Below are 12,212 nucleotides of genomic sequence, written 5' to 3' on the forward strand. Positions count from 1 at the left end.
GGTTTTGACGCGCATTCTACACTTACGAACGCTGACTCTGGCACTAATTCAAATCAATCAACGATGAACCGGAGTCGGTAAATTTAGGTAAGGAAAAAATATTTAATTTCAATTCTAACCGCTAGTAGAATTACGATCGATAACGTTGTATGCGACACGAAAATGGTATACGATCCGTGTGCTAAAAATTTACATTGGTCGTCGTCTGTGGTGAATTCTATACCTTCTATACCTCGCCTGTGCAGGCCTGTAGCGATACGTATAAGCACGTACTTCGTGTTGCAATGCGTACCCTATCGAGCGACGTACGCGAAGTGGTAACAGAACACAGACAGAAAAGTAGAAGAATAATTATTACGAACGTATGCATTTAGTAGAAAGACTGAAAGAAGTGATTGAATGGCATTAAATAGTAAGAGAGTGGTGGAAGAATTAGGTAAAGGGGTGTTTGTGTACCGCGCAAACACGGCCCTGGTTTTGGCCACTCGGTAAGTAGTCGAAGCGATATTTTGGTCGAGCTGGGATAGTGGGATGGGATATGATTGCCTTCTCGTATTGCTGTGGCTCGAGACAGGGGCTCTCGGAAGAAAAGAGGAAGAGAGACCGAGCAAAATGATCCGAGAGGCTCCGAGGTGTTGGAAAGGCACGATGAAAGACATATGAGGATTCCAGCGGTGAGATAGGATATGCCTGCCGACTATGTTACAACGAAAATCTTTTGAGGTCCATCTTATGCGCGCGTTACTCCTCTTTCCTTTCGAACTTGTCACAGAATCAGCAAATCAGCAAATCAGCGTATAGATAGTGTTACTCTAATCGACGTGACGTGGATTGCTTGATATAAAGCATACATACGAGTAAAGATAGAAGAGTGTTTGGGGGGAAGCAGCAATCCGTTCCAGTGGAAGGTAATATCTTGATCGACTAGAGTTGCACGTATGAAATCCGAAGCTTATTGTTAGAAGGTAGATGGAAATTGTGGAAGGTTTGCGACCGCGGAGCACGTGGCGGTGTCAACCCAGCCATCTCCGAAAGAGCGAGTCAAGAAAGACGTCCCCTCTATTTACGACATAAGGTAAACTTCTTTTAGGCCTCGTGGTTCACGGTCAGTGTCTGTCTTCGGATACTTGGCTTGCTTGGACAGTTTTCGTGGCGTTAACAGACATGTCCGTTTTCCTCTCTGTCTTCTTTCCGCTATACGGTTTTTCGATCAAACAAATTGTCAAATACTTGGAATTCCATAATCACTATCTACACGCGCATAACGGAATATTATTAATGGCCACGCCGCCGCGGTTAGGTATCGTCACTACCGTGGCAATCGACGAGTGGCAAAGGTGAATGATGGATTTGGCGCAGCAACTACATACTTCATGCGCGCACCTGTAGAAGGAGGAGCGAAGGGAAAAACAGGAACATTTGCCATTTTGACAGCAACTTAAATTTACGACGAAATCCAATTTTAAATCATATTTGTTCCAAGTCAGCTGTCGTCGTGCAATTAAGGGGGATGAGTCGACAAGCGGTAACTCGCGGTCATTTTGTTGTTGCTAATAAGCATGAAATACAAATAACGACTACACGATGCTCGTTACTTCTCGGCGTCAATTACGTCAGTCACCTGCGATATCTCTCGGCTCACTATCAATTTCTGTTTTTCGTATCCAAAAACTGAGCACACTTACTTTAAACTAAATGAAACTGTTAGTTGTAGGTCCGAGGATTCAGTATAATTGAATATTTAAATAAAATGCGACACTCGGCGAGCAAGGGGAGGACAATAACGACGATGACGATGACGACGGCCAGGGCAACGACAAGGACGGAAAAGAGAAAGAAAAAGTTTGAGAAGTAGAGAGAGCCGAAGGTTGGGGCAAAGTAAAGCATAAACAGTGGAGGTGCGATTTGACGCACACTCCGACCATCCAAGGCACATCCCGCTCTAAGTTGGACGTACGCTTTAAGAATCCCGAAGAAGCGAGCAGCCCGATGGCTGGAATCTGTAAATCTGTCATTGCAGCCATATTCGTGCGGCTGGTACCGCAGGATATGAACTTCTGCTCGTCGTATGTGCCTCCGACGCGACGCGACACGACGCGACGTACGAGCTAGAGGGACACTAGATCTGCTCTCTCATCCTCTTTCCAGATCTTTCCACCGAAACGCAAATCCTACTCTCGAAATAACAAATATAGTCTTTCTTTCGCAAATCCCGCATCGATTCTGATAATGAGAAATTCTGTCATCTAATATTACTCCGCCGAGATGGACTTTAGAGAATCCTAAGAAATTCCAACTTCTCCGTTTCTCGTAAGTGCATTGCTGGCGTCTCGTAATTCGAGGAATAAAACTAAATCGGCGCGTTTCGGATACGGCTGGTAGAGACTGGAGAGTGGATCGTGGATCGCAATTCGCGGTTCGCGCCTAAGTTTGAAAAACCGCACGGTCGAACGAAACTGCGTGGAAACTATAAAAGCTCCGGCAGTCGTCGCACCGTATACACGGTATTCCCTCTGGTAGCTAGCGATGACGGATTCATGGCCCGTGGGATAACTCAAGATCTCACCTCCCTCTCACCCTCATCCTGACATGTTTCGCTTTACGGATGCTGGCTCTTTCCTTCTTCCTCCTCCTCCGTCGCGCCGCCTCCATTTCTCGCCTTTTTTTTTTCTTCCGTCTACAGAGCGATTCATTTGTCGCTCTTTGATCCGAGACCAACGAGCTACTACCGGAAAATTAGTGAGATTTATTAACCGCTTCGCATCCCTAGAATCTTATCTATCATTTTATTTCGCCCTGCCTCATCGTTTAATACCGCGCCATAGTTCCCCTCGGTTCTCCAGGGCAAGTGAACGCAAGGGTTGGGCAGTGAAAAGATGGAGTAGCACGCGACGGGAAAGTGAAGAATTCCAGACACTTCTTTGGAGGTCCCTCAGCAGTCAGCCGTGCTACACGTATACAAGTTTTTCCCCGATGGGACATAGGGCGTGCGGGCGTGCACAGATTACATACTTAGCGAATGCTCTTGAGAAGGTTCCTAAACGCTTCGATAAGAGTAAACATTGGGGAATTCGAATCGAATGACTCTGTGCTGTAACAGCTGTAACACCGTTGGTGTTCCACGTACACGAGATTGGCCTTTGAGGGCAGCTGGTTCTCGCAAACGGGGGTGCCACCAGCGGCGCGCAGTCACCTAACCCTGTCGGGGGTCAACTTCCACAGGCTGGCACCTACGAACAAGATGAAAGAATAAGCGAGGATAGGCCGACGGTGGGTTTTTATTGCCGGCGCCGTCACGCGTCACCGATAAGCGGGCTCCTTCTGTACGCGAAAAGTCCCTTCTCTTCAACTTCAAACACCGCCAACATACTTCCATTTTCTTTGTACTCACGTGTCCACGATTGTTACAACTTACACGTTGTAACAGACCTGTGGCTAATTTAAGCGGGAATAGTAAAACTGGAGTTGCTTTGATTCGTTATTTCTGTTGTTTGCGACAATAGGTACCTGCATACGTTACGTCGCCGCACCGACGCGACGTTCCGAGCACACGGCCCACTGCGAAACGCTCCAACGATGCACGAGAAGAAAGATATTCCGCGAGAGTCATTAAGGATACGTTTATAATATGTTTACACAACGAGGTTCTTCGCGTCGCCATCAATCACGAGTCACGTCCGTCGGTCCATCCGTTTTTCTATGCGCAACAAGCGACAGACTCGCGTCAGACGCTCGAGTTCGCTTCGTTTCCTTCCCTTTCGTTTCGTTTCGTTGGCATTAGTTTGCCGTTTCCAAGAGTCCCGATGTCAAAGCATATACAGCATATAGGTATACCACTATACGTCGTGTAATAATATTCAACGATTTGCAGCGAGCGGTGAAATTTCGGGTTTGAAGGCCGCAGTTTGGGAGAAGAGGGTACTCGAGGCAGGAGGAAAGCCGTGGGAACTGTGGGAAGTAGTAGAAGGCTGATGTTTAAGTCGTCTACTTGACATCGGATTCACGTTTATTTCGTTAAGTTGTTGTTTTTCGAATGCGTAGGTAGGTACAGAACACGTTGTGTAACGAATTCGCTGTCGAGTCAGGAACGTAAGTTTGAAAGGGGGAAAAAGTTTCGAGATACAATAGCACGCGATACTTGGGGTATAATTTATTAAGGCACTTAGTAGCCAAGCTCTCTCACGGGGTTGTCACGGTGCGTTTACTTTCCCGTCTTGGCTCGAGAGCGTTTTAGGCTCGTTTGGCATTTCAGACACCTTGTATAAATAGATGCACTTTGCTCCTACAAAAGGCACTTTCTTTTTCGGCCGTGCTGCTACAGACCTACGACACGCCAACCGATTTGTATCGCGCGACTCGATCTGCTCGATCATCCTAAAGGCCGCCACACCGCGCGCGTGCAACCGAGTCATTCAATCTTTTGCCACATTTGCATTTTTCAAAATCCTCTGAAAAAAAAATGTCGCTTATCAAAACTACCTTTAATCGGTGTCGCGAGTCTCGCGAGAACTTTCTTCAAGCTTCGCGATCATTCATTGCGACTTAGGGTGATTAGGGTTATACACGCTTCTCTTTTTCTTCTCGTTAAATAAATATGCGCGAGTGAAAAGATATCTCGTATCGTCTCGATTAACAATCGCTGTTCTTACTTTAATTATAAAGGCGCTTTAGATACGAATATAATTTAAATTATCCTATATTACACGCTTAAATTTAGGTAATTGGCACTACCTTTGGCATAGTATTCACAAACGTTCCCCGCATTTACATATTTGGTTGGTAAGGCACGACAGACGCACGGCGCTCCTTCTCCGCGTAGGTAATTACTAATTAGGTATAACAGAATTACTCGGTTGTTGATCGAAAACCGTGCTACTTCTATCCTTCGCAGAGCTGATTCCGCGAAAAATACACATGTACGAATGTTGGTGAGTCAGAATTACCGTGGCCCGTAGAGGGACGCTCCTGGATGCGAGTGATGCGGGTGTGGATGCGGATGCGGATGCGCAGGATAATGAACGGAATTCACGTGGGCGGCTGATTGTCCATGGTGTCCGTGGTGTCCGTGATGTCCGGAATAAGTCCAGGGTGTTGGCGCGGCGGTGCCGTAGAATTGATGGTGTTCCTGGCTGGACATGCTGGGAATTTGCACGGCTGGTATGGTGTTCGCGTAGCTCGAGGACAAAACGGTGGAGGCAGCGGTAGCGGGTCTCTTGGCAGGGTTCTGCATACTAGAAACGGCAACAGAGTCGCAGTCGTCCGACTCGCAGTCGCGGAACCCTTTGGCGAACGGATTGCTGGCGATCTTCAGCTGCGTTATGCGATGATTCTGGTAAGCGGTGACCGCGGTGAATCTCGTCTCCGGGAACGTGAAGGTTTTGAAGTTCTCCGTGCGGGGATCCGGGCCGGAACCCGGCGGGGACGGTGCCACCACCACGTGACACCGCGGTTGGTACCGATGCATCGAATTCAGGATTATCTGAAACGCGAACAAACCACCGATCGATCGATCGATCACCCACACTGGTGCAATTAGCCGGCATTTACATGTCCAAGGAGGAATCGACGCGGCGCGGAGCCGAGACTGTCGAAAGTAAGGGGAAGAAAAGGGAAACGCATATATACCTACGCACGCGGGCAACTTTCTTTTCTTTTAAAGGAAGGGCCACCGCAGGGGGGCGGTCACAATGTTTGACAGCCACGAGAGACTCGGTGACTAATTAGTGTAAAAACTAACCCCCGACCCACTCTTGCTACCCGACACCCTCGTCCTTCCTCTTGCACGCTGCATATGCCGGGGCATGTGTCTCTTTGAATACACGGAAAGAAGAGGATCCGAGCGACTGAAACGGAGAAGGTAGGAAGAGGAGTGAAAACCTCTTCGTCGAAACATAGAAAGCGCGTGTGGCCCGATGCTGGCCTGCCTCGCACTGGCAACCAGAATCTTTAAACGCCCGATTTTCCTCCTATTTCTCCCCTCTTCCCTTATCTCTGTCCGAGCAACTGTCCCTGTTCCGTCGCAACATGAAATTTACGAGACGAAACGTCGGAATTCCTAGAGTACTTCCCTGTTCCCACCCTCCGCTCCAACGAGACGCAAAGCTCACCAATTACGAAAGCTAGAATCGTTTGCTCGAGCGCGAGCGGTCCAGCGCGGCGGCTTCCGAGTTTTTACAAAGTCCCGTTGGGCAATTAAAGGAACAAACTATTCCACGCGAAAGAATGCTGGCCCGCCCGCCCTCCACTTGGCGCGCGCGCGCCAAAGACACCAAAGTCGATCTTTTAGCTCATACCTATTAAAGAATCGAGGTGCCGCGACATTAAAATCTCTGGTTCTTCCAGCGTTAGATTAAAGTATCGAACACGTTCGTGAAACGAGCTTGTCGGCACGAGCGTCCAACTCGTGTTTGCAATAACCGAGGACGCGTTCGATACCGATACGCGTCGTGGAAACAACGGAATCGTTCAAGTTTTGAAACATGTAGATGAGAACCAACAGAAGCCAGATGGAAATCAATCCTGAGAAAAGGAACCGCGACATTGTCCTGAGCGGATGCGACCGCGACCGCGGCGGGCGCGACGGTAGCGGGTAGATCGGAGGTCCGCGCCGTCCTCTTACTGATTCGCGACTGACCAATCGACCGGACCTCAGCCGACCGAAAGCTCATCTATTAATCGGTATGCCGATACGTCTCAATGCTGAATCGCTTCGCGTGCAATGCTGCCTGACATGCTGAATTTGGCACGGATACATACGGACGATTATTTTTGGCGCAACCGCAGGTGCATTAGGACACAATGAAGACGAACGGATCAACGGAACCACGAGTTTCTCGGCTTCGATGCGCACAGTGCGTACTAGAACCTGACCCATTGCGAATCCATTCTAATCGAGCTTCCACTCTTTTCACCCACCAATTATTCCTTGCCGCGCTCTTGAAATTTCCAATCGTATCCGTGGACAGAATCCTCCCGCGCTGTTGATTCTTTTCGCAGCCATATACAAGTCCAGAGTCTTTTCCGCCTCTCCGCCTTTCCCAGGCTTGCAGGACTACGTTTATATTACGCATGTTTACGTTGCTCTACGCGCGGTACAGTTTCTATCGGTGCTTCTCGGTGGCGACAGCAGGGGGAAATTAATAAGGCGCAGACAGCGCAAGATCCAAAGAGTACGCTAGACGGGAATGCTCCCCAGGAGTACGATGAAAGCTAGCGATAGATTTTCGGTGCGGTCATAATCGTACATTGATTTTCAAGTCTAGTCCAAGTAGTAAGTAAAGAGAAAGTAGAGTCATCGATTCGTTCGCTATTAATTCGCTGCGCGATAAACAATCGTCCGCCAGCAGAGCGTAAATCTGATGAACGTGTTAAAACAATTATTCCTACTAATTACTCGCAAGACGGTAATAACTTTGAATGCTTTATTGCCGAGCTTTGTAGCTGGTACCTATGGTGATTGTGCAAGGAAAAGTAAAGAGTAAAGAATAAAGAACGGGAAAGGAGGGACACGGCTTAAGGGAGGAATCGTTACGACGCGTTTCTCTCTCTCTCTCTGCCCGTCTATCTAGCTGTTATTATTTCTCGCGCAGGACAGGCTCGTATCTCAGGTCAATTAAGGCGAACTCGTCCGTAAACGACAAACACGTGGAACGCGATACCGTCGCGACATCCCCCCGTCTACTTTATTGCGTAGGTGTGTCTCTCTCGCGCCACTTTCGGAAACAACTACGCTGCCGGCCAACCAACATTCACGTGGAAACTATCGAAACTGACGAAACTGTCGCTTACGTGTCCGTTGTCGTCCAGCTGATTGTTGGTCAGCTTCAACTTGTCGAATGAAACCGGCTGTTTCATCCAATGAGCACCGCTCGCAGGACTATCAGGGTGCACGTGTATCCTGGGGGGTGATACTGGATCCGCGCGACCGGCCACTACCCAAGCGCTGCTATGGAAAGCGTATCGGTACCTCTTGTCGTCGCACGGCACAAAATCCATCACTAGCAGGTAATCCGTGCTTGGATCCAAACCAAAAAACCGGCACTGCACAACAAATTGGAAATTCGGTCTTTCAACCCCTTCGTCCCCTTCATCGCCGAGCGTGCAAACAGTAAAGATAGATAGGTATGTATAGCGACCTGGAAGGTGGGAAACATTCTCCTTCCAGCCTTGGTGACGATCATTTCTGTTCCTAATTGATGGAACTCTTCCCAAAGCGGCTTCGCCTCGAGAGCAGCCCCGACGCCGACTAGAGCGGCATGAAGAGGCCTTTTCGAACCACCACCGGCTTCTTCCGTCGAGGTCCCGCCGTTCCCGCCGTTCCCGCCGTTCTCGCCCGGATGGTGATCTCCGTGATGGCGATTATTGTTGTTGCTATCGTTGCGAGCTTCGATAGCAGTCGTCGAGGAAATGGATGAGTTTGCGGCGTGCTGCGTCAACGAGGTTTTCGGCAAGTTCGGACTATGGGATCGCTTCGCTCTTCCCGCGGTCTGTAAGCATGCTGAAACGATACCGAACCACCTTTACCATATTCCAGCCTTTCAATTCAAACGCGTATAAATGACGATGTAATGGAAATTTCCAGCCGATCGCGTTTCCGTTGAAAAGAAATTAGGAAAAACGTAACAGTACCTTCCATCTGTTGCATGGGAGACGGCAGATTCGTGCTAGGCTGAGCATGGTGATTCTGATGATGCGAAGGGACCCACTGCTGATAACAGCAATCGGCTGTGGTGATATCGTGCCGTGGATCGCGGTCTTGCTGTTGCATTCTTGTCGAGGTTACAACTGCATCAACAAGAACTTCTGGTCCTCTTACTAAATGCTGGATATCTTCTCTCGGCCAGGAACGATCAAACTTTCGCACTTGTTTCCATTCACTTTCAATCGCAACCTATACCCGAAACTATAACTATACGTATCACGACTTTAGTGATTTTCCTCGCCGAACCGCATCGATCTCTTCACCGGCTCGATAAAATCTCGATCTCCGGGCCGTAAAATATCCACTTGACCGAATCATCGATGTACCCTGCGTAACATCCGATTTTAAAGGGCAACGATAGAAAAAAAAGTTGATCACGACCAAGTGGCACAAACACCGAGTGTTTCTCCAAACAAAACAATCAAACACGTTGCACACTCTGGCACTTGCACTTTTCCTTTTGTTTACAGTCTCTCCTCAGCTGGCAGTATAACCGTTCCACGACAATATAAAAGAAGAATCGGATGGCAGGTGGAAACGGAGACTTCGTTGTTAACGACGAAAACTACGACCACGACGACGACGACGAAGACGACGGCGACGACGATGACGATGATGACGACGACGACAACGATGAGGAAGCGGAAAGAAAAAAAAAATGAGCGAGAGCGTGGTAGGACGGTAATGTTTCGTGGCCGGTCGTTAAACGTTTCGAGGCAATCAGCGAGATTGGAGATCCTGAGCGAATATCAGAGGATTGCTCGACATCGTGGACGGGCTCACACACATCTCGTCAACAGGAGTTGTCCTCACCTCGAGCTCCGGACGCTGACAAGGGCTTAAAGCCGCTGCGTGAACGCACGGCATCGGATGAATCAGAAAGAACTCCCTCGAGCCGACTACACCTCGTGGCTTATCATCGAGACATCATTCTCCGATGCGTATACCCTACCCTCACTCTTTTCGCGGCAGATCTCCTCCTCTGGTTTCCGCCGCACCGCGCCGCGCCGGTTTCCTCTCCCCGACACGACCTGAGGTAAACCGATCGAGCAACATAGAGAGGAGATTCGGGAGGAAGGGAAAGTCTCCACGAGGAAGGAGGGGTTTCTCAAAGATCCTCCTACGCGGACACCCACGCTCGGCCAACTTGGCATCGCGACATGCTTCCTTTGGACCCCGTGCCAAAAGGCGGAGTCTTCTTCCACTCGGATGGGATATACCCGAGCTACGGAGTATAGAGTCTGTACTTACGTGGGCTCAGGGGCGAGGCTTGTCTCTCCTGCACCTCGTCGTCGCTACACCGCTACACTATCAACTATCACCGTTAACTTAATTCATTAAAATTAGATGTCGATTCCGTGGTCGTCTATACGCTCTACGACCATCGTACGAATTCATTTCCAAAACGCGCCACATCAAGTTGGCGAATCACGGTTCGACCATCCTTCTCCACCTAGCGCACCCGCTACAAGCAATAGTTACTCTGATAAGTATACAAATTATTTATCCTTTTCATTTTCTTCCCGTTTTCTTAGCATCCGAAAAATAGCCTTTAGGTATATACTTAATTATTCGTCGATCTTTACTCTCTTCTTTTACGACGAGCTTCCATATAAGTACCTATGTATGTGTAAATTCCATTACTCTTTACGATAAGGAGAATGCATCGTTGTCGATTAATGAACGATATTCATTCTTTCAACAGATTATATTTATGATTATTATGATGGTACATTATTTACATACCTATGTGTTGCATTCTTTTCCGCATGGCACTTATATACATTATACGTAACAACTTGCAGTATTCGTTCGTAAAAAAAATGGGAACGCAGTAATTTAGAGGAACGACTTTATTTGTTAATAAAAAGTGCTTCATCCCTTAGATACATTTAATCACCCTAGCTAAATAGAAGAACGTTATAAGTAAAAACATCTATCCTGAAGTTATTACAGTTCCAATTCCTTTATGTACAGTCGGTAATTACGCGAATCTTATTTCTAATATTAAAAACCTACTTTCATTTAAGAGCCTACGTCTAGTACGAATTATTAGCGGTTCTACTTATTTTTCGTGGTAAACTGACGCTAAAAACAGATCAACTTTTATGTATATATGTATGTAGAATGTAGTTATCTAAACGTTTGGTATGCATATGTATGTATATACGACTGTTTACAGTTTACACTGTTTACAGATATCCATTTGGAGTCGCAGCGCTGTCGAGTGACACCTAATAATCGACTGGTGGCTGTTTAACCAGCATGTGCATCGACCCAGACCTAACCCCTATTCAGCAAAGCTATTAAAATCCTGTTGAAAATAGCCAAAAACAGGCTTTTGTCTTGTGACAAAAAACAAATTTGTTTGTACAATTACAAATTTATTGCCCGATATTGTTCGTAATAGTCTTATCGATAGTAGCAGTAACTTATCAGATAAGTATGTACATATATGTACATACACACGAGATGTGAATGGAAAAGTTCCAATTAGCGATCGAATAGTTGAATCCGCGAAAATCGATATTAAACGAATAATGCGGCGAGTATCGTATCAAAGTTAAGACGATGCTTACTAAATGTAAACGGAAACGAAATATTAAAGCAAAAAGAAAGAAAGAAAAAAAGAATGGGAGAATTTTTTTCGTGAGTTTTATTTATAAAATAGAAATTAATGTACAAGTACAGGGGAGGCAAACATGATCGATCAGTGCTTGTTTTGCTTGTCGCGCTGATTTTTACAGAACGGTATGTATTTCACGATTTCTCTTCGCACGTAACTGAAAATGGGTTCGTGAGCTACGTGGTGCATGAAAAAGTGCGTGTCAAGGAAATCAACAAAATCAATAATAGCGTGTAAATGGTTATGAGATTAATGAGTGGGGCCACTAACGTTTCTACGATAAAATCCTTAGAAATCGGGGTTTATTCGGGGTATATTCCTTTTCCTTTCTATCGTATGTATGTGTACGTGTTACGTGCTCGCAACTTCGTTACTCGCATTATACACATTTACAGCTTGCCATTGTATCAACTCTATTTTATGTTTCTATCTCCGAAAATTAGTGACCACAATGGCGTCAAGTAAAATCCAGAGAAGCTTCGCGGATACATAGTCAACGCTTTTCCTGTATAATTAATCTGCCCAGCTGGAATACGCGAATCTTGTTCTGTTCGCTTCGTTTTCCTCTTAAAAATCTTACCGAAAACCCAGCCGATTTTCACTCAACAGCTAACAGGCCGCACCTTTTTTTTTTCTTTTAATTTATAAAAATTTAATTACAAAAGCACATTCTACAAAAACGGTTCCTTTAAAAAGTAGTATCTGTATATCGTTTACAAATGTTGTGCAACCAAGCCAAGACTACGTATCACATCGGAAATATTTGTCGCTGAAAATTCCTACGTATGCGATATTATGTATCTATACTGATAACCACGCTGATCAAGTACATAATTATGCCGAAAAACCGAAGAATGGCTTAAGAAATTCTTTATGGCATCGTAT

The 12,212-nt window shown here is 46.6% G+C and overlaps 1 protein-coding gene and 1 long non-coding RNA gene across 2 annotated transcripts; one reads left to right on the top strand and one right to left on the bottom strand.

The window, feature by feature from the left end:
* Nucleotides 1-3,988: 3,988 nt before the first annotated feature.
* Nucleotides 3,989-8,767, bottom strand: LOC143372858 (T-box transcription factor TBX5-A). Its single transcript, XM_076819471.1, has 4 exons — nucleotides 8,629-8,767; nucleotides 8,136-8,497; nucleotides 7,789-8,040; nucleotides 3,989-5,479 (listed from the first exon to the last, which is right to left on the bottom strand). Exons 1-4 carry the CDS (start codon nucleotides 8,765-8,767, stop codon nucleotides 4,940-4,942), a joined length of 1,293 nt encoding a protein of 430 aa, XP_076675586.1. The 3' UTR covers nucleotides 3,989-4,939.
* Nucleotides 7,987-9,308, top strand: LOC143372866 (uncharacterized). The gene is made up of 3 exons (XR_013086379.1): nucleotides 7,987-8,121; nucleotides 8,214-8,488; nucleotides 9,172-9,308. It is a non-coding gene; the product is annotated as an uncharacterized LOC143372866 (long non-coding RNA).
* The last annotated feature ends 2,904 nt before the right edge of the window (nucleotides 9,309-12,212 follow it).

This window comes from Andrena cerasifolii, chromosome 9 (genome assembly GCF_050908995.1).
Source record: "Andrena cerasifolii isolate SP2316 chromosome 9, iyAndCera1_principal, whole genome shotgun sequence".
Classification (NCBI taxonomy): Eukaryota; Metazoa; Arthropoda; class Insecta; order Hymenoptera; family Andrenidae; genus Andrena; species Andrena cerasifolii.

Coding starts and splice junctions, on each gene's coding strand:
- LOC143372858 (XM_076819471.1), bottom strand. CDS start 8,767: ATGCAACAGCAAGACCGCGATCCACGGCACGATATCACCACAGCCGAT. Junction 8,498..8,628: donor TCCCATGCAACAGATGGAAG/GTACTGTTACGT, acceptor GTATCGTTTCAG/CATGCTTACAGACCGCGGGA. Junction 8,041..8,135: donor GAATGTTTCCCACCTTCCAG/GTCGCTATACAT, acceptor TTTGTTGTGCAG/TGCCGGTTTTTTGGTTTGGA.